This window comes from Liolophura sinensis, chromosome 6, assembly GCF_032854445.1.
Source record: "Liolophura sinensis isolate JHLJ2023 chromosome 6, CUHK_Ljap_v2, whole genome shotgun sequence".
In the NCBI taxonomy this organism is placed as follows: Eukaryota; Metazoa; Mollusca; class Polyplacophora; order Chitonida; family Chitonidae; genus Liolophura; species Liolophura sinensis.
Genome location: NC_088300.1, coordinates 54,153,244 through 54,177,493, shown reverse-complemented (window position 1 = coordinate 54,177,493; position 24,250 = coordinate 54,153,244). Strand labels below are relative to the sequence as shown.

General features: G+C 38.2%; 1 protein-coding gene across 3 annotated transcripts; it reads right to left on the bottom strand.

The window, feature by feature from the left end:
- Positions 1–6,348: 6,348 nt before the first annotated feature.
- On the bottom strand, positions 6,349–24,058 carry LOC135468474 (chromatin remodeling regulator CECR2-like). 3 transcript variants are annotated; one of them, XM_064746755.1, is made up of 19 exons: positions 23,998–24,058; positions 23,757–23,845; positions 21,922–22,028; positions 21,210–21,393; positions 20,749–20,879; positions 20,183–20,299; positions 19,373–19,586; positions 18,964–19,053; positions 18,363–18,477; positions 17,567–17,684; positions 16,799–16,842; positions 16,251–16,342; positions 15,749–15,875; positions 15,009–15,208; positions 10,986–11,253; positions 8,383–10,691; positions 7,684–7,791; positions 6,934–7,069; positions 6,349–6,630 (listed from the first exon to the last, which is right to left on the bottom strand). In XM_064746755.1, the coding sequence occupies exons 1-19, from the start codon at positions 24,002–24,004 to the stop codon at positions 6,611–6,613; spliced, it is 4,476 nt and encodes a 1,491-aa protein (XP_064602825.1). In that variant the 5' UTR covers positions 24,005–24,058; the 3' UTR covers positions 6,349–6,610. The 3 variants fall into 3 exon arrangements, with proteins under 3 accessions (XP_064602825.1, XP_064602826.1, XP_064602824.1); XM_064746756.1 differs by having other exon boundaries at positions 11,076–11,253; XM_064746754.1 differs by having other exon boundaries at positions 8,383–11,253.
- Positions 24,059–24,250: the final 192 nt, after the last annotated feature.

Genomic DNA, 24,250 nt, shown 5'->3' with positions numbered 1-24,250 from the left:
TGGCACTTCTTCCGAGGTATTTGAACATATCAGTTACATGTTCACTAACATGACAAACACGAAAAATACAGCAGTTTGGAAGTTTCGGTAATGTAACACGTGAGCTCAATGGGTACATTTAACCTATTGTAGAGGTAGACTCTGAGCAACGTTTACAAAAATCACAATGTTATCAGCATATATAGGCCTACGACAACACAAACAATTGAACTTAGATATATACTCCCTAGAACAACTGCGCTCTAGTGGTACACAGAGTTGTGGAAAAAATGCACATCCACATAATTTTGTATACCAGCAGTACACAAATAATGTGATGCAATTAAAACATCCACATCGGCTTGTGTATGTACGTGTGTACCGCTGATACACATGTCATTGTGGATGTACAGATTAGTACACAAACGTTTTTACAGATTATGTTCAAGTAGCAGACCTTAACAGCATTTCAAAGAAAATTCTTCTTCCGAGTCATTCACATAAATAACAAATAGAAACGAAGACATACACACGCCTTGCCTGGCACCAGCGCAAAGCAGCTAAACTCTTGATCAATTATCTGATCCTAGATCTTCTATAAAGCAATGTATAGTTAAAATACTAAGGTATTCATTTATAAATAATTATTCTCTAGATTGTACTCTTTTCGACAACTCCTGAATAATATATAGCTAGGCGTATATACATCTTTTTCATACGAGGCGGTATACTCATGCACATAAATGATGAAAGATTTGTTTATTTTATTGTTGTTTATAACGCCATACTAAAGAATTTGTCATGCACTTATACAATGGCGCTCAGTTTCATGCGTGTGTGGCGGAGGAGTGGCCGCTGCAAACCACTGACCTTAATTTGGTAAATTACTGACGAACGTTCACATTTGTGACGTATACACACATGCACACCATACATATGGTGGTGTTCAATTAATGTCAGCACGAGCGTCGAGCATTGGCAGCGGACAGTCCCAACGCGAGGTCCATGCAGAGAGAGCGGTGAAATCAACAAATTTCCTGTCCAGAATCAGGAATGAACCCTACGTATCCCGTGCATGTGGCTTAGTAAGAGGTGAATGAAGTAGGTGTCTTTTATTTATTTTTTTAAGTGGTCTTCGCAAATATCGACGTATGGGATGTCGTACATGTATACCTCTATGTGATGAATTACACAGGTGCATAATGCAGCTGAGTAGGCCTACTCAATACAAATGTTATGATACAAGGAGTGTTAAAGGTAAAGACTATAATCGGCATCCTCTGTGAATTAGTAGTCACAATAAACTTTTGTGCTGTTCATTATAGCTTTGTAGCGGGAAATAACAAATCAAACAATTGAATTTTCCATGCAAGCAACTTGCAAGTTTGTTAGCAAAGCTGCAAACAGGGGACTCTGCAGATCAGCAATTGACGCATGTATAGGCATGCATATATGCCTTTGCATGCGACACCAATGGAAAATACTTAGGCTCCTTCAGAAGTATCTTCTGAAACAAGAAAAATAGTTCTTTTATCACTGTTTGGAGAACTGTTCACCAAATTCGTGAGTGAGACATAGCATTTTATTCTGACAAAGGATTAAATTGTTTGTTCTTTCATTTACGATTGTGATTTTTCCACATTTCCTAATTCCATAATTGTGTAAGCACAACATTAATATAATAAACACATACTAAAGAATAAAGCAATACTAATATGTCATGTATATCTATAAGTTGATATAGACCTGGCATTTTTCAAAACTAGGATTGGCCAAACAAAAATGATGAATGAATGATTATGGCTTAACGCCACATCGGCAATATCTCAGCCATATCGTGGCGGGAAAACAAAAATAATGTAAAAAGGTATTGAACACGCCGCTGTATATGGCCCAGTGGATATGCAGGACTGAAGTATATGTATATAGCTGACGCGAATGTTTCGTCATATAACGTTTTGCAGATCTGTGTAGGACTACATTTAGATGATTTCAGGAAACTGGTGGTGACATATGCATGCACAACATTATTGACTTCATACTACTTAGTGCGTTCACACACGTGCAGTATTATTACACAAATCAATGTACACTGAACTACAGTATTGGTGACTCATCTCTTTGACAGATGGTCAATATAATCAATACGAATTCAGGTAATCGTATGCGTCAATAGTAATTCATCCATCACCGTAAACGCATTCCCTAAAAATTGCGCGGCAGTAAGTCTGTAACTGTTTATTATAGTGGCAAGTTTTCCATCAACTTCTCTTTGTTTATTCTTTTTGTTTTACTATATCTATATCAGCAAGATTTTCACATTATAACGCACTTATCTGCTTTTTGTTGGTTTAGATATATACAGTTGTAATGGCCTGAGCTTGCAGTGGGGATAAAAATCATATTAGTAACTGATTTGATAACTAATTCTTTAATGGCATAGCTTGAAATACACTATCCTCTCTTAATTTCTTCATTTTATTTGTATTTCTGTCCTTTCTGTGTGTTCATAAGTAGAGTTATAGCGCTGCAGAAAATCCTTGTCACCTCACATACTAGAAACTCCGATTGATTGCCCCATCAATAATCACCTCTATATATGGGTTTGCCTCCCATACATGACTATATATTGCATGGTCAACACTTTTTCCAATCTTGTGGAATGATCGTGCAGTCTACAAGCATATTCATGGCCATATGCCTGATTGTCCGCTTACCAAATCATACATGCATATTCATCACTCCTCTGTATAAGATCAATATTTGTGTTTCGATACGTCTAATCACGACGGCTAGTATCGGCATATACCAACAGGGATTAGTGCTCCAGCATCATCCAGTCAGATATGATTAGCCTCAATCTATGGTATCCTGCAGGCAATTTTCAGTAAGTCTATACCTTGCATGGCTCAATTTTAGCAAGTTAAGGAGGCGTCAACTGAGATTTGGTAAAAAATCAAATTGATTTTTTGCTATTATTTTCAAATAGACCAACTAATGGTCATTCACAAAATATCAGCTTCGTTTGTGCAGGTCTTAATTACCTTTTAACACGGTTATTTAAGTTCCCAACATTTATAAAGCAGGTTGCATTATAACCTGTTCAAACTTATTTCAACGCTGTAAATAGGACATACTGTACACATGTAATATAATTTATGTGATCTGATTATAGCGAGTATGGATTCATACAAAAAATGAATGAATGAGTGAATGCTTGGGATTTTCCATCGTACTTAGCAATTTTTCAGTCATTTGATGATGAAGAGTTATTAGGTGTACATATAATGTGTCTTCTTGTGACAGGGTGAGCCCATGCCACCAAAGTGTGGCTGCCACTGAAATATCATGCCGAAGACACCAGACATGACACCCCACCCAGTCACATTATACTGAGATTGTCAACCAGTCTGGTTTCCTTGCTCTACCCATTCAGTGCAGAGTGCAAGTGAGGCAGCAATAGATACCATTTTTAAAGTCTTCGGTAAGACCCTATTCAGGTTTGATCCCAAGTCTCCCAATTTCGAGGCAGATGCTCTAACCACTGAAGCAGTCACAAAAGAATGAACTCACACACTCTTGTAACATCTGACTTTCCATCAGTTTTATTCTCACATGTGAGTGAACAAAACAGAAAGGAAAGTGTTCACTTGTTGGAACCAATCTTGATATCTGCAATAAATCAGGGCAATGAAGAATCTATAGATTAATTTATAATAAGAGTAAAATAAATTTGAAAATCAAGAATACAATTCTGTTACCCTTGAGTAGTTTCTGTCTTAGTGGAAAAAAACAGGAACAAATTAACGAACACATGCCCTTTCAATGAGAAAATGATCTATTGAAGAGTGTGTAAATTATTCAACAAGGAGGACAAAGAGAACTCACATTTACATGAACGTAAATGTGTAAATGTTCAAAAATATATGCATCGTTTCTAAGTTCAAAATCATTTCACTTCTCATTCAAGATTTCCCAGTACTTCTGTCCAAGAAATAAAAACAGTCACCTATGTCAGGTAAATTCACTTATACTAACTCCCTCCCCCCCCACCTCAAGGACACTTGTAGGTGACAAAACAAGTGTAATTTCAAAACATATCACATTTCACCCCAGTATGCACATCCCAGAATGAATATCCATTACAGTGATATCATGAAGACTACTTATCTTAATGCTTTGACCTTGCATAATATATAACACAGACTTTCTGCGCCACCTCACAAAGCTCAACCAGAACAATATTTCAATTTTTTTTTTTTTTTTACACTGTATAGGGTCTAGGAATGTTACAAACAACGGCTGCTTTTTGTGGATGTAGGCATTGGTCTAAGGTGTGGTGAAAGAAAACGACAATATTAATTTAACCTGTACACTTCTGCAGTATGTCGTGGAACACTGGGACTGCTGCTGATAAATATGGTTTATACAGTAAAAATATTATCTTCTGTGAACAGCAAAAAGCACAATTTTTGGCATGATTCTTTGCTTCCTCATAGTTTCCAAAAGTTGGACTGTGTTGCACACCAAAATGCACTGATTATAATATTTTACTGTGATTTACTGCAGCACTCACATTACAGTGATCAGGTTTTTCAGGAGAAGTAACCAGACAAATCTGCTGCCCTAAAAGGGTTACAAAATCATCGCTATGCTAGCCTAAAATGAATTTTTGGTATGGCACATTTATTTAAGCATGACTCATGCTATACTTTTTAACCCAGAACATCTGTCTGCCAATAAGTTGATCTAGTGTCCTGTTAAATGTCTTGAAGTGTGAGGTAATACTACAACTGACACCGAAGAAACAGTAGATACCAGGTGAAGGTATTTCACAAATGGGTCAAACAGGCACTTGTGTGAATTTAACAAATACAATGACCCTAAAAATCATATAAATACCATTACATTGGACTACAAACTGGAACACTTCTTGTTTCATACAAAACTATCATGTCCATTTCCATCCTAGCAGGAAGATCAGTGGTTGAATGCACTGCCTGAGTTTGCAAGTTTTAATGAGATCGTCTTATAAATATACATTAATATATCTCCCGGAAAATTCAATCTGCTGCAACATTACAGCATGAGGTAATGGTTATATATAAGCATTACATACATGTACATATATACCTTTTATGAATGAACATGTTCTTATAACTGGTGCTGATAGGTACAGCTATTTACAGCTCATACAATGTAACACAATACTGGCACAGCCAAATGGTTCATTTCACTGGGAAGGGAACATTGGTGCATAGTTACTTCTTAGCCAGTGTAAATACAGGTTTGAACACTAACTCTCCAGTGAAAGTTTATTATATGATAGAAAAACTGGAAATAAGTAATCCTCTTTAAATACTACAAATATGCCTCACACAGAAGCAATAAAACACAATTTGCCCTGAGTAACATAGCCACTGAGCAGTTGGGCAATATCATCAACCAAACCTGGACTACTTTAATATATGGATTTACAACATACAGTTGTCGGGTTGTGCATCAGTCACATGTACGTATGTGGTCTATCGTTAAGGAAGCAATATTTCCAACGACCTCACTTCAAAGGGATCATGGCATGGGTAGATACAGACATAAAAACAAAAACTGACTGTCTTTTATAAACAGTTGAACAGTCTTAGAAATGTATGTAGGCTTGTTTACTTCATTTATAAATCCGACAAAAAGGAATTAAATTAAGTATAAATATCAGTTGTCATTAAGGACAAAATTATATTTGTTTTCATGTACAAAATGTACCACAAATATTGAAAAATTCATAGGTAATATAATTACAAAAATAGAAGTGGATCTGTTTACGAGGACAATTATTAAACTGAAAGGCACCAACGAAGACAAACATTTCTTTCTTCTAAACTTTGGCAACTCTGACTTTGACATGCTTCTGACATGCTAGATTTTAGCACGAAGTTTAATGAATAACTATTTAGCTTAGTATGCAGAGAGGTACAAAATAACAAGATTTGAAACTGCAGTAAATATCTGTAAGCTAATACTAGCATTACTTGACGTACCTCAAATGACACATCTCAAAGCTGATACAAGAAGCACAACCTGCTTCTGTCAAGCTTTTTGTTCCACCACACTTTTTCATATGTATCAAAGGCAACACTGATTTAGTGCATTGTACTTTATCTCTCTCTAAACCTGCACACAAAAACCTGAGATAAGGTAAATATCACTTCACAGTAGTTCAATATCAGCTCGCAGTAGTTCAATATCAGCTCGGAAACAGTTCAACTGTCCTTTATTTGTCCAAACAATGTTATATACTATATATATATACATATATATACATACAAATATATATATATATATATATATATATATATATATATAGTATAAGCAATAGATTCATTATGTTTGTATGGAAGTAAGTCACCATAATGCTATAACTGTCTTGAGAAACAACTTTGACAGCTAAGATTAACTGGAAACGTTGAAAAAATTCTCTCAAAATTACCTGTTAATATAACATGTGCATCAAAAATAGAAATCCATATTTACAGCACAGTCAGGAATATTGTTGTTCAAATGTGTTTGCATATACAAGTCGTTGTTATAATATGGCTTCTCACTTGGCCACACTGTAAGATGAGCAAGGTACCAGTCAAGGATGCGGTGGGCGACCTACAACACATAAATGCAATTGTACTTAGAATGATTGGTAAACTAATTTTTAATTGACTTAGACTGAGGATAAATATAAAACTTAAAATAGCCTTTTTTTGTTTGTAACTGTATCTTACAGAACGTAACAGAGATTAAAAAGCACAACACCTCTTACACATAGCTAAGACATGTAAATAAATACAGGTACAATATACATGTAACCATAGCTTAGCTTTATTAAAAAATTTGTTACAGAATTAGAAATACACATAAAATGTGAAATTATTTATATTACAGTAAAACAGAGCAAATCATGCTTGCCTGCCCCTGAGAACTGATGGTGAAGCAGTCCATTAGCCCGGTGGGTCTGAGCTAGATGAGCCAATAATCTCTGCTGAGCAGAATTCTCAGGCATCAGGAGTTTCTGCTGTGCAGCTGCAGCCATATGAGGTGGGAACTACAAAAAGTGAAAGGAGAATTTTAGGTAAATTTGTAATTTACTGATGGTAATGCAAGAGCAGTTGAGTAAGTGAAAAGAGAGCTTGGGGCAATTCAGTAATTATTAATGGAAATGCAAAAACAGTTAAATGAGCTTACAAACTAAGCACAGCTCCGTACAGGACAAATACCTATGGTTCGGAAAAAAATCTGAAAGAATATGACCAAACTGAAATTTGAGAGACACTGGAAATGAAAGCATGAGACACACATCGAACCAAGAATTTTCATACAAAATTGCTTCACATAAATCAAGAGTTAAGTGAAAGGACTGATCAGTTTGTTGGTTTCCGGGGTGGCTAAGTTAACCCACTGGCCTCTGCCAAATGCCTCACAATCTTTCTCGCATGTGACAGATTTTCACCTGCAGAACATGGTCAACATGTATGCAATTGTTAGAAATGATCTCCAAGACCACAGTCCTAACCTCGGCGAGCAAATGTTACTACTGTCAGACAGGGCTCAAAAAGCAGTACAGGCATGGGTATCCTGAACATCCCATGCCCAAGGCAGGAATTGAACCAACACCTCCAATTGCCCAAGCACCTTAACTGTTAGGCAATGATGTTTTACCTGTTGATAACCAGGGAATCCATGTTGAGGACTCTGCATTAACTGTTGGTGATAAAACAAGCCATTTTCATGCATGTGCTTCTGCATCTCTAGTTCTGCATGCCGTTGCTGTGAAGTGAGAAAAAAAGAATAAATAAGCTTTTTTTTGGTTGTAAATTAAGTACATACAGGGAAGGGCAAAGGTACATGGCAATGAAACAGAATAAAGCAATGTACAATGCCACTTTTAAACCAAGGACCTCAAGGTCACCCTCAAACTTTTTTTTTTTAGTCTCCCCAGTCCAAAATATCCCATTCATCGTTCACACATATATTTCATAGTCTGTAATATGTTGAAAAATATAAAATTGGCACACTGTATTTCACTTAAAGTTAGTTTTCATGTAAAATGCACTTTTAGAAGCATATACAGGTCTCAAAATGATACTTTTGATGTAAACTCCTAAGCTTTTAAGATAAGAAATTAATCAAACGTCACAATTCACTTCGCAGCTGTGGAACGCATAAGGAATACCTCGTCAAAGGACAGGGGTGCTGACTCGAGTGACTTGGGTATATAGCTGTTCCGAAAAATACCCTGTGGTAAGGCGTCGAAACACACATTCATATAAAATCTGTCAGCCATAATGGACGTCCTGGGCCAAAACTCCCAAGACCAATTTACCAATTTTGCAGCACAAAAACAGCTGTTGTACTCACCTGCAGCATGTAGGGGTGGTAGTAGGGGAAAGCAGAGGGTGGGAGGCCCATCATTGCCATTTGGGGCTGGGCTGCCGCCATAGCTCCTGGGTGACCCTGAGGGTAGAGGCCAGGCTGAGCCAGGCCAGGGACTGTTACAAATGTTGGGTGGGTGCTGGTGGAGAGTGATGGCTGGGTCATAGACACCATATGCTTTGGACTGTTAACTGTCTCTGGTTTTGGAGCGAGAGGTGCCTTCCCATTCTCCTGCTTAAGATGAGCCAGGCTGAGGGACTGTTTACTCATGGCTTGACCTTGTAGCACATGTGGAGAGGATCTACCAGGAAATAAAGAATCCCTGCTCACTGGATGGCTGCTGGAAGTGGGGGATAATTTCATCGAGGTAGATGGGCTGACTTTCTTGATTTCTGAGCTGCTGTCCGGCGTCTTTTGCTCATACTGTTCAGATAGCTTTTTCTTGGAGTCCTCCATTGCAGAGTTGACTGACAAATTGTCGGCAGTGGCAGTACTCGTAGGAGCACTACTGGGGTCCACGCCGGGCCGCCAAATCTTGGAAGGAGGCGTTGCAGGCACCTCTTGTTCTACATTCTCATACAGCTTTCGTTTCTTCAGCGGCTGGGATTGAAGGGGAATGTTTGATACCTTTGGATGCAAAGGCAATTGTTCATGACCCAGTGCCTGCTGATGACCCAGTGCCTGCTGATGACCCTGTGCCTGCTGATGATCCTGTGCCTGCTGATGATCCTGTGCCTGCTGATGACCCACTGCCTGCTGATGACCCACTGCTTGCTGGTCCCTCTTGGAGTAATCTATGCCTGGATAAAATGGAGCTCCATACATGGCCTGAGTGGGATCATATGGATTAGAGGCTTGGTGAGCAGCATGCATAATGGGTAGCTGAGAAGGTTTGACACCACTAGAGTCTTGCTGCTTTAGTTTTGCCTGTTCCATAATACTGGAGCGAAAGTCGTACATATCTGATGGAGACCTGCTTTCCGGGGGTTTGGAATAAAGCATGCCCAATGAAGCTTCAGGGGCACTTCCTGGCCTTTGAGAAAGGCTCAGGTCACTTGGCACAGCTTGTTGGGAATTGATCATGGTGGCATTTGTTTCAATTTGTTTTCCAGGATGACCCGTTTCCACATTGGGCACAGATGTTTGACTGCCTGGTTGGGAAACATTATCGAAATTACCTCTGGTAACATTTGGATGGTCTAAACCATGTCCCTGAGCTGATGGATGAAGAGAGTTAGGTTCCCGAGAGTGTTTAACATGGAAGCCTCCTCCAGCCATCACAGTTACATTACTCGGAGGGCCATACAGCTGACTATCACGAGCAGTTAAGGGTTCTCCAGGATGTTTAGTCTGAAACCCTCCCCCAGCCATCACAGTGACATTGCCAGGAGGTTGGCCTTGGAGGGCTGGAGAAGTCACCCGCTTGGAGTTCCATGGCTGGCCATCAGAAGTACTTGGAGGGTGATGGGGTTGAGCTTTATCCTCTTTCTTGGGGCTGAAATCACTTGAGTCCTCACCTTCATCCTCAGAGTCTTCCTCATTATCACTGCCAGTGGACTCTAAAGAATCTGTAAGTGTATTTGCCTGACACTTCCCATTTCCAGTCTTTCCATGGCCATCATCACTGCCTGTATTTGCCATGTTGGTCATCGGCACTGAGCCTTGGCCACTCAGTTTTTGCTGTGAATGGACATCTGTTGAAGCCTGATAGCCTTGGTGTTCTGTTTTAATTCTGATGCTGAGCCCATCTTCTGTGGAGCTGTTGGATCTAGGAACTTCGCTCTCAGTTGAAACAGCACTGCCTGGAAGGCTGTCTGCAGGGGATACATTGTCATAGCATCTATTTGACAAGGATGGCTCCATACTATGAGGAGTCTGACTAGGATTTGCTTCTGGCCTAGAATGGTCTTTCTGTTCCAATTCTCGAATGTTTTTCTTAAGCAGAGAAAAAGGGTCCCCTGGTGGTCTATGCCCTGGCTCTGGTCCTGTCCGTGGCAGGAATGGTCGGCTTCCTGGACCAGAGTACATGGCAGAGGGAGCTTTGGGTCGCACCTGTACCCGTGATGTCCTAGGTGCCGGCAACTGAGGCAGAGCATGACCCATTCCACCCCCTAGCTTTGTAGTGGACTTGGGCTGCTCAGGTCTGGGTGCAGCCTGCTGTCCATCTTGTACTGCGCTGTTCATTGCTGCCTGGGAGTTCCCACCTCCCTGCTGTCTGCTACTCCACGGCGTCCCTTGGTTCCCCATGCCATGATACTGCTGCATTCCAGGGGCCATCGGATAGCCTGAATTCACTGAAGAGAAGGAAAGCTGATTTAGTGCACCTCTATCTATGGTTTCCCCATTATACGGAGACTGGCCATGAAATTGCTGTGTGTTCATAACTTGGTTATCTGGTGGACAGCCGGGATTGTATAATGGGTACTGCTGTTGGTTCATAACAGGGACATTCTGATGCCCAGGGTACCCCCCTGAATGATTATTAGGTACTTGGTGAGAGCCATTAAACGCATGCGTGTCAAACATCAACTGAGGATCAGAACTTTGTAACATTGCTGTAAACGAAAAAGGCTGTTCATTGGATGTACCCCTGTGATTTTGTTGCAAAGAATTCAAATCTGGTGCCATCGAGTTGTGTGTATTATGGGCTTGCATATTTGAAGTGTTCATTTGACTACCATAGCTGGCCATTTGACTGTTGTGTTGGCCAAGTCTGGACTGTTGGTGACCGGCACTAGAATCTGCGCTAGACCCTGGGAATGGTTCCATCCTAATGACAAAGCCAGGCTTGGAAGAACACCCTGATGTCTCGTCACCAGACAGATCGTCACTGGAAGAATTGGCACTACTTGAAGCCTGAAAATGAGAATAGATCTAATTGACATAGAACATACTGTATTTCTTTTGAACCTAAGATATATAAATCTGAGCCTTACAGAACCTTATACAGAAAACCATACAGAAAATGATCAGTCCCACTCAGATACATGTATGAATCTTCCAGAAATTCAGAGAGTCCGCTTTGAGGGCAGTAGAACCAGGGTCAATCCTGGGTCCTAAGACCTTACAAGAGGAAGTTACAGCTTACTTGCTTGGTGTTTAGCATTAGGGGGAAGTGCAATGACTAGTTCACCCATATCAGTGTAATGCCTCAGGTGGGACGGCTTACTTGCCTTTGATAAGTCGTCTCAGTAAAGCAGCCCTAGAGCAGGGGAAATTCGTCCTGAGCAAGGAGGCACATTACATGCACTATAAGGACTCCTTCATTGTCATATGACTGAAAAATTGTTAAGTATGACGTTTAACCACACTCACTCACCCACTCACTCCAGAAATTAAATATCAGAATCATGAAGCAAGTAAACAGTCTTCCACACATACATAGAAATTTTATGTGACAGCATCAGACTAGTGAGCAGTGGGCTACAGATCTAACCCAATCAGAACAACTTTAAATCAAAGCATAAAACTAGTGATGCAAATCTAGTCCTTCAGAAATTACACTATCCGAACCATGAAGCTTTTGATCAACTCCAAACAGATCTGTAGCAGTCTTTCTGAAATATATGTCACAAACCAACAAACTAGTGATCAGTCCTTAAACAGTTCTGAATCTTCCAGAATTTAAATATTAAAATCATGAAGCAGGTAATCAGTCACCCACAGATACAAAGTTTCTAGAAATTTTACTTCAGAAAACGAGCCTAGCGTTCAGTGGGCTACAGACCTGAACCTACCCAAAATTTTAAATCAAAACACTACTACATGTACTCAATTAGAGTCAGGTAAAATAGTAACTGCAAAAAAGGAAAAACAAAGGTGATAGCTTTGAAGTTTGCAACCACAGTTTGCCTTACCAGTTACTTATGTTGACCTTCATCTCACTACACAGAAAATGACTGAGAAGTCGAGAGGTAAGGCCACAATGAAGGAACTTTTCAGAAATACGTATGTCTATAGATAAATTTATGTCCTCAAATAACTGAAAAACTAACATCAAGGATTTTTACACGGGTAAGTCAGCTGTAAAAATGTGAAGGAACAGAAAAAATAGTGTGAGCCTTACCACAAATCACTAATGATAGCAACTCATCTTGACACAGGTAATCCATACACATGTATGCTATTGCTGTGCCCAGAAGGTAATTCCAAATTTCTAGGACAGCTGTACATGATGTAAAAATTACATGCATAGATTTAGTCAATCTTTCCTTGCCCAAAGCAGAGGGCTTGGAACAGTGCTTGGAGTACAAAAGCTTCACTATGTCTATGTCAACTTTTGTGGGCAACATTCATTCTGCAGTCAAGGGGTGTCAGGGATTGTGAGAAACTTGACTCAGAAAAAATGGAATGTTCCAGAAGTGAAATGTTGGTATTGTTTTAGAGAACAATAAAATGCCCTGCTTAGTTCCCTCATGCACAAACCTCATTCAAAGCTGAACCAATCAAGCTTTTGTATCCAGTGAAGGCAGGCCCAAGGTCCCAATCAGTGAGGTCTTTGTATAAGGCTGCATGAAAATGTTGAGCTGCATGCTTTGCACTTACCAACTTAGACACTGTCTTTGTTTATGTCACCCTAGTTGTACATAGATCACCACAACCACTTCACCTCCTCTCATACAATAAATATGTCCAGTTTATTGTACTGGAAGGGGATTCCCATGTTGTTTTCAGATTAGCAATTCTCTCTTCTACACTGGACCTTAATTCCATGATGATGAAAAACATGACATTCCCAAGAACATTACACATATGTTTTTTTCTAAAAGACACAGATGCATTTTGTGAATGGTCTAAGATGATAGCGCATTATATTCCACTTGCCTCTACAGACACATGTAGTTTAGATCATCAGAAAGAGGTGTCAGCAAAAGTTGAGCACAATACAGGTAGATGAGGATTGAAAGGGCATATTTACAGTGTCAAGGTTTGTACACCACGTTTTGATATAAATCTAAACGGCATGAACGCACCCATGTCTTACATGGATATGCTCACAAGGAAAACAGCATATTTTATTTATTTATTCAATGGATTAGATTTAACACAATACTGCAGAATATTTCACTTATAAGACAATGGCCACTTTAAAGTTTACAGGAAAGTAAGCAGAACTTGGGCCAGTTCCACAAAACTTGTTTTGACTTAAGTCTTATGTAATTTCCAACCCATGGGAGTTCAAACTGGAAACACAGTACATGTGTTAAGGCAAATATACCAAAATTTGAATCGCACTGACCACAAACTGCAAATATTATTAATCTTTTAAGTTTTACAGAGGTCAAAAATTGCTTTGGGGAATCAACTGCTGTTTTTAGTTTTGATCAGATGAACTTGCCATTGTTAGTTTGAGTCTGTCTAGAGTAAAATGTATGTTAAAAATTCTGAGTGAGTGGCTGGCGACTGGGTAAAGAAGAGGAGAGAACCCAATATGAATTAACTCTTTCTGTTTTCTTTTACATATATTTTTCTTTGATAACTTCTGAGCATTTTGCTCCTGGCATGCCATCCAACTGATATGGAGGACACTGCCTTGAAGATCATGGCTATCGGAGTCTTCAGCTGTATGACCAGTCAGCTATCATTTGCATTTGCATTCACATTAACAACAGCATAGAGTACTCATTATCAATAGCTCTATCCACTTTCCTTGTGAAAACATTTTCTTTTTCAAATTTATGAATTGATATGGAGGACATGCAATGACATTGTCTTGAAGATGGAGGAAGTCCAAGGCTTCAATCAATTGCGTTTTTAGAACAGGAAAACTGAAGAAGAAATTATGCTTGTTCCCTGATACAAGACATCCAAGATGATACTTTGTAGTGTACCTTAAAGGTTTTACAATCAAAATTATTCAAAACTGGCTTTTTTGACCGTAAATTTTCACTTTGATTACAAGTGAACAGTACAAATTTGCCTCTCTTTCGAAGTGTTTCTTACCTCAGAACATTTTAAATCATTCACAGGTGACAAAAGTTGATAAGAAAGTTATATCACCCAACAAAAATCCATCTATCTAACTTTGTCCTTATTATGTCTCTCGTTAAATAATCATGCCACAACCTTTGTATGAAAACCTTTATACAATATTTAACGAGAGTGGTGAAAATACTAATCATCAGTTTTCGTACAGATAAAAACCTCATTATGATGCACATAGGTAGTTTGCAGAGCTTCCTATTACATCCATAGTGCAATGAAAGCTACTCTTTCCTTTTGAGTACAGATTTGTTATGCATGGATGGTGACTTCTGAAGTAAGGGGTGGGACATGAATATTAAAACACTGTTCATCAAAAATCTAATTCCGATAAGTCACAAAGTCTACAAGGGTAAATAATTTTTGAGAAAAGGCAACTTTTCCAGTTAATACAAATTATACTTACAGTTCTCACAGCTTCCAATAAGATGATGACACAAAAGTGCCAAAAATATCAAGTACAGAATTCAAAAAACTGCAATCAGGTCTAAGTTGGCTTCACTTAGTTTTATTACCCTGGCTCTTAAACTTTTATACCAGTTTGAAACATTGATCATCACAACTTGTGACATGATACCTTTTATCAATAACTCCTGTCTGGGCCTGGATCAGAGTAAGATTTGGCTCACCTGGAGAGCTTCTGCTGCTGCCTGGTGAAGAGCTTCCAAGGCACGTGAGCTCGCAGCACGAGAAGGTCTGGATGAAGTTGCTGAGCGACATGTAGAACCGCCCTGGTATTCCTCATCATTGTCTACAGTCTTCTTTGGAATGAACTTTCTAACTGCCTTGTTAAACCACTTTTCCAGAACATTCACCATTTCAGAGTATTCTACAACACATACAGAAAAATCACCAAACACTGAGAATTACAGAGAAAAAATAATTCTGTTCACACAAAACCAAAACTGTTAAAATCTAAATAGTTTTTCCTGTTTATGTCTACCACACTAGTACTCAAGAATGTATCGCTTATATTTATTTATTTGATTGGTGGTTTACGCCGTACTCAAGAATATTTCACTTATATGATGGCAGCCAGCATTATGGTAAAAGGAAACCGGGCAGAGCCCGGGGGAAACACACGACCGTCCGCAGGTTGTTGCCAGGCCTTCCCACTTACAGCTGGAGAGGAAGCCAGCATGAGCTGGACTTGAACTCACAACGACCTCATTGGTGGAGAGGCTCCTGGGTCATTACGCTGCACTCGTTCGCTCACCAATTGAGCCACGGAGGCCCTTATCACTTAAACGAAGGCAGTGTGGTTTATTGTAGGAGGAAGTTAGAGTGTCTGAACTTAACCACCACTCATCACCAGTTATCTCACCCCAGAGCTTGAACAGAGCTAGGATCCAAGGAAAAAATCACATACCATTATCTGGTCCATTATACTTGTGACAGTTTCTGGCTATCAGTCTGAAGTCAGCGATGAAGTCTGCTCTAGTTTTGTATTCTTTGCCACGGACCTTTTTCTCCATAGTAGAGATATCCATCGGGTGCTGTTTAATCATCAAGTCATACATTTTCAGGTATGAACTTTTGAAAATCTTGCTCAACTAGAAATTACTATGCATACTGAATTGACAATACTTACTTACTGTCACACAGATTTATTTATAACTATGGTGAAGATATTATGCTTATTGTGCTGCTCCCTGTAATAGTAACATGGCCATATAATTACCAATATCAGAGTTTCATGAATGAATAATTATGGCATATTGCAACTTTGGAGCCAATAATTTCAGCAAATTCATCTCAGGAAGTTATGCCATTGAGATGTTTGTTAAAATAAATTAGGAATGGCAAACAAGGATGGTATTATATTCTTCATCAGTTTAATCATCAGTTTAACTCCTGAAAAGTATCCATACCTTTATGATGTCGAAATATGATGGGGCAAAAGATTCCTGTACAGGTTCACAGAATGGCCAGGCGGTTTTATGAGACCGGACAGATTTAATGACTAAAAAAAAAAAAAAAAAAGGATAAAAAGATTGTGAAATTTATTATCAGCTGGATATCAACAAAAATTTAAAGAAAACTGGCATATTCATACTTTCAAGTTAAACAACTGTCAAACTTTATCATAACCAACCTGTCATACACAGAGTCACAGAGTGCTCTGTCTGTAAATACAGTCACCTCCAGTTCCCTACAATCTTGTTCTTGTTGACCATCTTGTCTGAACATTAGAAAATTGTACATCAACTGAAGTTGCCTTGTTAAGAGATTTGCTACTGCATATTTTTTGCATCAAACAACATTAGTAATTCAGTCATAAGGGAGCAATTAAACACCGGAGTTTTCAACAAAGAAAAGACTGATGTGAAATGGGGCCTGTTTACATAAGAAACAGTTTGTACTTTCACCACAACATCATGAATATCTAAAGAGGCCTTAATGTGGAGCAACTGCTCACCTTTTAACATCCCTGATAAAGTTTTAGCATCTACAGGTTCTGCCCTGGAAACAAAATGCATCACAGAATACAGACAATGACATACTGTACACACTATCTATTCACAGACAGGAAATGAGGTAATTCCCCTTAAAACTGACTGGGCCTCCATGGCAGTGCAATTATGCAGGAAACTCCCATCAATGTGGTTATTGTGAGTTCAAGGCCCGCTCATGCTGGTTTCCTCTCTGGCAGTATGTGAAAAGGTCTTCTAGCAACCTGCGGATAGTTGTGGATTTTCCCCGGGCTCTACCCAGTTTCCTTCCACTATAATGCCGGCCGCTGTTGTATTAGGATAATATTCTTGACTACAGTGTAAAACACCAATTAAATAAATAAATAAATAAATAAATAAATAAATAAATAAATAAAACTGACTTGACTGATCCCTGCATGTATGACCAATGAGATAAACCACTGAAAAGTCCAGATCCATGTAGAGACATGTCTGCTGTCCCCATGTTTATGTCCTTCTGTTTTAATAATCAGTGTTATAACTATGACCTGACTTGGAACTGAAGCATGCAAACCTGGACATAAGCAGCCTAACAATGACATTGTCCGGCATAAAATTCCATCCTGTCAGGTACAAATTAAGCGTTGCCTGAAAAATTGCACATGTAAATAAGGAAATCTTCAAAATGCTAGTTGTATTGAATGGTTTTGAAATTTGTGAGCCACCCTTCAGAAAGTTATCTGAAAGCCTGGCATGAACATGAACACACAAACCTGGACTCTTCTTTCTTCTTGTCATTTGAATTCACATACAGAAGCTCTGGTGGGATATCTTTGCCATCCGCTATAAACTTGGCCCTCTCCTCTCTCAGCTGCAATCTTCTTGCTCTTTCTTTACAAAGTAAAATAAATTAAATACATGTAGTACATATGTATTGAATGTCTTGATACATATAATTCGTGGTCAAAAACTTTAGTAAATACAACATTATTAAATGCCAGTCCATCAAAACAATCTTCCCTAATGCAGAATGTTGCCTGTCTAGGACAAGCTGGTGCAAGGGCTGAATTGTATTTCTTCAAACTTTTCGCATGTTTGCAACATATTCTGAAAGCATTATTCTATGATGACTGATAAAATTATACTTTTTGTGAAGCTGACCAATCCAACCACTGAAGTTTTGTCACCAAAATCAAATGAAAAATGTGAATAAATTGCACTGAAAGTTGCTCGTTCAAAGGTTGAGGAATTAGGGTACTATTTTCTGATTTCTAACATAGTTGTGCTCATAAGGCAAAGCGGTACATGTAGTTTCAAATGCACAGCAGTGCAACAACTGGGAATGATGTGTTTTACAGTGATCTGTGTAGGTTGTCTAACTACACATTTGTTCGAGGATCACAAACTGTCACAAAACAAGAAAGTCCAGACTAAGTTTGAGGCAGCATCCTGACCCTGGTGCCTGACAAATGTCTAATGCATGACAATTATCAGTGAGGATCTAGACGAGTATCTAGACACACCCATCAACAACTTGTTGATTTGCTGTATCTTTCTAAAGTTTAATACCTTGTCTGGCATGTTCTTTTTCTTCTTGTTCTTGTTGTTCTTTTTCTTGTCTCTCTATTTCCTGAATCTGTAAGTTAACTGCCCTCTCACCAGACACAAATGGTCCTTCTTCATTCTGAAACAAGTGTGAACATGTGAAGCATCTACCTATTTGATTGGTACCAATTTCCTCCCACCACGATGCTGGCTACTGTCTTAGAAGTGAAGTATTCTTGAGTTCCGCATAACCCACCAATCAAATAAATAAATAAATTCAATTAATGTGTTAAATTACTGGTCAAGCTTACATGTTATAGACATCATGAGAGCCTCAGGGAAACTTATAATGCACAGAGCATAATTTCCAACTCAAAATTCTAGCCAGAGCTGGATTTGAACAAAGAATCTTGTGGATTACAAACTAATGGTCTTCAAAAACACATTTTCAGAAAACATGTGCTTAATAATCAGTAAAAAGTTCTCATGACATATAATATAAGTATATGCAACACCTTAGAAATAAAGAATTGCTTCAGTGAAATTTCAAAAGAAAAGGACACCAGCATATTTTTCCCTTTTAAGCCATAACTTCAGTGTTACTGAGAAAAAGTAACAGTCATACCTCCGGCTCCCCATTATGACGTTTTGTCACTAGGCGACTTGAAGTCCGTCGTGGTGCAGTTTCAAGTAATTTTCTTCTCAACTCCTTTTCCTGCAAAAAATATTTCCACAATAAATCAAAAATTATTAACCATAAATCTAAGTAAATATTAGGACTGTGAATGGTACATAAATGGTTGGGTATTAAGCTATACAAATCACTTAATATGGAACTCGAATATTTTAAAAACATTCAAACTTAAAATATTTGGTTGATTATTCTGTAGCAGATTGCCTAAAATGTAAAAGCGTGTCACAAATGATGTAGTCACACCAGCAAAATTCATTTTCACTTTTTTTTTTTAACACACCAAGTCAGCATGTATTTAATTTCTTGTTACCTGAGTGCTATATAGTAAGAGAAGACTTACCTTTTCCTCTATGAGTATAGGTATTTCTGGTAGGAAGTCCACCACGATAGACTGATGCAGCTCTCGTTCACACTTAACCTTGCTCTTCTCAAATCTCTCAGCAAGGCCCTGCCAGTCTTCCAGGGTGGTGCATATGAGATGCCAGCTCCTCACACTCTCTTCATCCTTGTCCCCTGGCAAGCTTAGCTCCTCCTCATCACCACTCTCAGATTCACTGACAATGTTCAAATAGTTATCCATCAACTTGTACAGCATGATCAGGATGCACAATGCTTAATATCTTATCATTAACCAATAAAAAGTTACAAACCTCTGTTAGCCCCTTGACACAAGTCACTCTTGCAAATATATTTTGTTTACAATTTATTTGATCTGATAGGCATCAAGAAATAAGGTCACAAAATCTTCACTAATGATGGCAATCAGAATTATGAATGGAAGAAAACTTAAATAACTGGGTTATATTCCTACTTTGTAATTCACATGCACAAAAAATGTTGATGAGCATAGTGTATATGTAATGTATTGAAAAAGAGTCACATTTAAAGTTCCAAAAACGTCACTTTTTACTTTTGCAATGAAGGATAACCAAGGGCGAGATAAACCTACCACCCGAGAAGCCATCTGTTCTGCTGTGACGTCACCCATTCTTAGTTCACCATTTTGCCTGCCAGAATTAGTGTTAAATCAGCTGTTTTCCTTCCAATTATGAGACAATTCTGAATTTTGGTCATATTTTTTGTTGTCTTTTCTCTTAACTCGTTATGAATATCTAAATACAACATAAACATATGCACAACACATTCCTACCTCTCATTGTAAGATGCTGCACTTTGTTTTCTTCTTGTCCAGCTTTTTCCTCTTCTCTTTTGGACAGCTTTTCTTTTTCCTTTTGGTTTTTGTGTTTTTGCTTTGTTTTTGGGTTTTCTGCAAATCAATTTTCACCACATGTATCTGTAGTTCTGCTATGAAAAAATCATGATTTTTTGAAGCACTTTTCATGCACAAGAGTTTCAGGTAACACAAAATGAGTTAACAGGCTGCCAAAGGTGATTGGCTAAAGTATGTGTGACAGCTTAAATACAAAGTTGTTAAGTCTTTATTAACACAACCAAGGTTTACATCAAACTGATCTGGTGAAATCTGAATTTTAAAACATCAGTAAGCCTAACTTAGGCATACATTTTATTCTCTATTTAACAATGGACAGGAATAATGTTGGATATGCCCATACTATAATATCGTATGAAAATAAAGAAGTACATTTTTTGCATTGGTTGAAGGAGTGATACCAGACAGAAGTACTGTTATTGTTACTGTTATTATTTGCAGTCTGTCAGTACATTGTCAGTGTAGTAAGCAATATTAAATGTTACTTTGCTTGTTGAGGGGATGGGTCTGGAATAGCATCTTCTTTGTAAAGACGAGTTCCGTAGAAATACCAGTAAACAGCTCCTGTTCCATCTTGGCCTAGTGGGTCCACTCGCATGTTACCAGCATCTAGTCCCTGTCATATACAACAAGACTTTCCTCTCTTATCTTTAAGTTGTGTTTTGGCATTTTGAAACAGTGCCACATATAAGCATAAGTCAAAATATCACTGGTATGTGACATTTTGATTATCACTGGTAAAGTTTCTTGTCAGTAATCTATAATGAAGCTTAAAACCAAACATCACACAATTACATGTGAGACAGAAGATCTATAACTGTCTACACTGATGTCCTCAAAAGAATTCCCACTTCAGGCCATTAAACTGGCTTGTTATATACTGCTTAATGACAAATAATTAAGAAAAAAAATCTGTTTGCTGTACATGCATCTGTTACAACAGTACCTTTAGCAAATCTGGTACATCTAGCGCATCCAGTCTGTAATCGCATATTGAGTGTAAAATCTCTACTTTGTGTCTTGCGGAAAGGGATTTGAAATCCCCATCAACCAGAGGATTGGGCTTCTGCTGTTCAACTTCCCACCTGTGCTTCAGGATGTCTTTCAAGTACAGCTCAAAGTTGACACGGCTGGAAAATTGAACAGGCAGAATTTGAATACTAAATACATTGTCCAATAATAACTACTACATACCTAAACAACTTTAGGAACATGTACTGTAATTCTCCAACCTTATCGCATGTTTCAAGGTGTTTATTCTAGCACATTCTGCAGGCATTATTCTGTGCAGACTGATAAAATTATTCCCTTTGTGAACCTTCAAATTGGCCAACCCAACCAAATCACATTAAAATGTGCATAAATTGCAATGAAAGTTGCTCATATGCGGAAAAAGCTGAGGAATTAGAGTAACTGTAAAAATTCTACTAGGAAATCTTTTCTTGAACAAAATATTAAGATATATTAATTACTGCATAATATGAGATAAAAACCAAAGCATAGACATGCTGTCAGTCTTAAAAACAAAACTGCAAAGTTATACATATTGATACAAATTGATTAATTAACAACAGATACTTACATATACGATTTGGAAAATGCCACGATAATTAGAATACAAAGGAAATGTCACACTGCAAACTTTTAACTCACTTTACCTTATGTCTTTTCTGCCGTAGCATCCTTGAAGTAACTGACAAAGCAGGTCAGTGACAAAAAAATTTTCTTCCACAGCTGAGGACGATATGATGCCATTTTCGAGATCCTATATTAAGATAAGAAAGCCCAAAAATGTACCTTTTTTATTTTACAGACCTCATGAAAATTCAATCTAGAACAAACGAATGGAAGTGTCTTTACTTCACCTCAACTAATGAATAATGAATATTCCAAATTCCATAATCAAAGAAATAGCACGCAAAAATTTCATTTTGTATGACCTTCACCTTGTAAGTCTGGGATGTGTTCTAACAAAGGTGTCATATTGTGTCAAGTACATTTACCAACAAATAATGTTCTCACTATCTTCACTGTAATGTGAAACTCGAAGAAAGGCTACACAAATAGGTGCAAATTACAGACGAAGGCATTTTCTCCCTTGACGTTACAGTGCATGTGTATTTCATATGTGTTTAATGCGCACACATATACCGATAACTGTGAAGTAATACAGGAGAAACAAAAGAGTTCATGGCTTTGGACCATCTTGTTACAAACTAGAAGAAATTTTACGAGTTCACCATGAGGTTCTGATTGATGTTACACCTGGTGCAAGTACAACTGCTTGGTAAAATCTGACCACCACCGGTCTGCAGTATTAAAACACATATTCAAATCTTCCACACTATTCTGAATTTTACAGTTTGTAAATTTAGGATATGAAGCTATTTACCACTATTTATTCTTGTAACATTCATCAAGTATCAATCGTGTGCTATTCAGATGGCAGGATTAAAATGTTGGACACTGGTAATAATAACCTACATCTTTATTTATTTAGACCTATTTATTTAACTATTGTTTTGTGTCATAGTGAAGAATTTTTCACGAACATGATGATGGAGCTAAGGCCTTTAGCTCCAGAATTTATTACAGCATTCAGTGACAAGTTTCAGTAACAATTTGCTCTAATAATATATCATAAATGACCTGTCACCTTCTGGTACTGTATAGAATATACATTATATAGTGTTGAAAATAAGATCTTTCTAATAAGCAACTTATGTGACATGTCAGCAACAGCAATAAAGTTATTCAGCAGGAAAGACGAGGTAAAATATGGCAGTGAAGAATTAAATAAATTTAAAATGAGGTGACAGCGAAATCTATACATGGCGTTTCTAATAATATTCCTGCACCTGTGCACATTAATTTCTTTATTTATTTCATTGGTGTTTTACACCATACTGTACTCAAGAATATTTCACTTATATAATGGCGACCAGCATTATAGTGAGAGGAAACCTAACAGAGCCCGAGGGAAAAGCCATGATCATCCGCAGGCTGCTGGAAGACCTTCCCACTTACGGCCGCAGAGGAAGCCACCTTGAGCTGGACTTGAACTCAAAGCGACCGCATTGGTGAGAGGCTCCTGGGTAATTGCGCCATGCTGGCGTACTAAATCCCTCCGCCAGGGGGGGGGGGCCCACATGTACATTATTTGTTGGATGTGAATAACACCATCTTATGTGATTGTACACAGGGAAAGAGGGAAGGGCTGGTGCTTCCCAACACAACAGTAATCTGTGTCTGAGAATACTGGGTATATCTATTATGTCTGTTTGAAAAATTATTTAGTAGTGGTTGTTTCACACTGTGTGTGGTTGGGGGACTACATAGTAAAATATTTATTCCTTCAAACATATCAATTCCATTCCTGACATGACTGGAGCATGTCTTTTCTCTTCGTCGGTCCAATGTAGTAATGTTCATTGCTATTTCAAAAGACCTGTAAACAGCAGACTACCACAAAGAATATGCAATTTTAATATACCTCTATGTCAAAATCTGTCAGGTCGAAAGCCGAACGAAATAAAGAGCAGAAATGGGCGATGCTTGGGACTTCCCACCACGACCGGATATCTGAAATGATAAACGAAGGATGAGCCGGCGTCGAGAGAATTTTTTCAGTTTGTGAGTGCATTTCATCACATTTTACTACCATTCTTAATGAAAAGCCGAACATTTGATTCGGAAACAAAGGAAGTATGGAATCACAAAGAAACACTATGTACCATCCATGTCAACTAAGCATGTTGAGCTTTTTAAGCTTTTCTTTTTTGTTGTTCTTCGAATTTCGCATCGCGCTCGTACAGCGGACTGCAACTTCCGGGTCACTCAGTGCATCTCGTTGTTGTTGTAAGTCGTTTTCTTCCGTAAAGATGTACTTTAAGTTTCAAAGCATACTTTCGTGTGGTGCATTGTCATTCTCAGCAGAAAAATATGCAACGAAATTGTTCTCGGCAGAAAGCTTACTGAGATTTTATT

What these genes read in the sequence shown, in the direction of transcription:
- LOC135468474 (XM_064746754.1), bottom strand. An exon ending in GTCATAATGGGGAGCCGGAG is followed by an intron (nt 18,478 to 18,963) that starts GTATGACTGTTA and finishes CACTTGTTTCAG; the next exon opens with AATGAAGAAGGACCATTTGT. An exon ending in ACCACCCCTACATGCTGCAG is followed by an intron (nt 7,792 to 8,382) that starts GTGAGTACAACA and finishes CTCACTTCACAG; the next exon opens with CAACGGCATGCAGAACTAGA.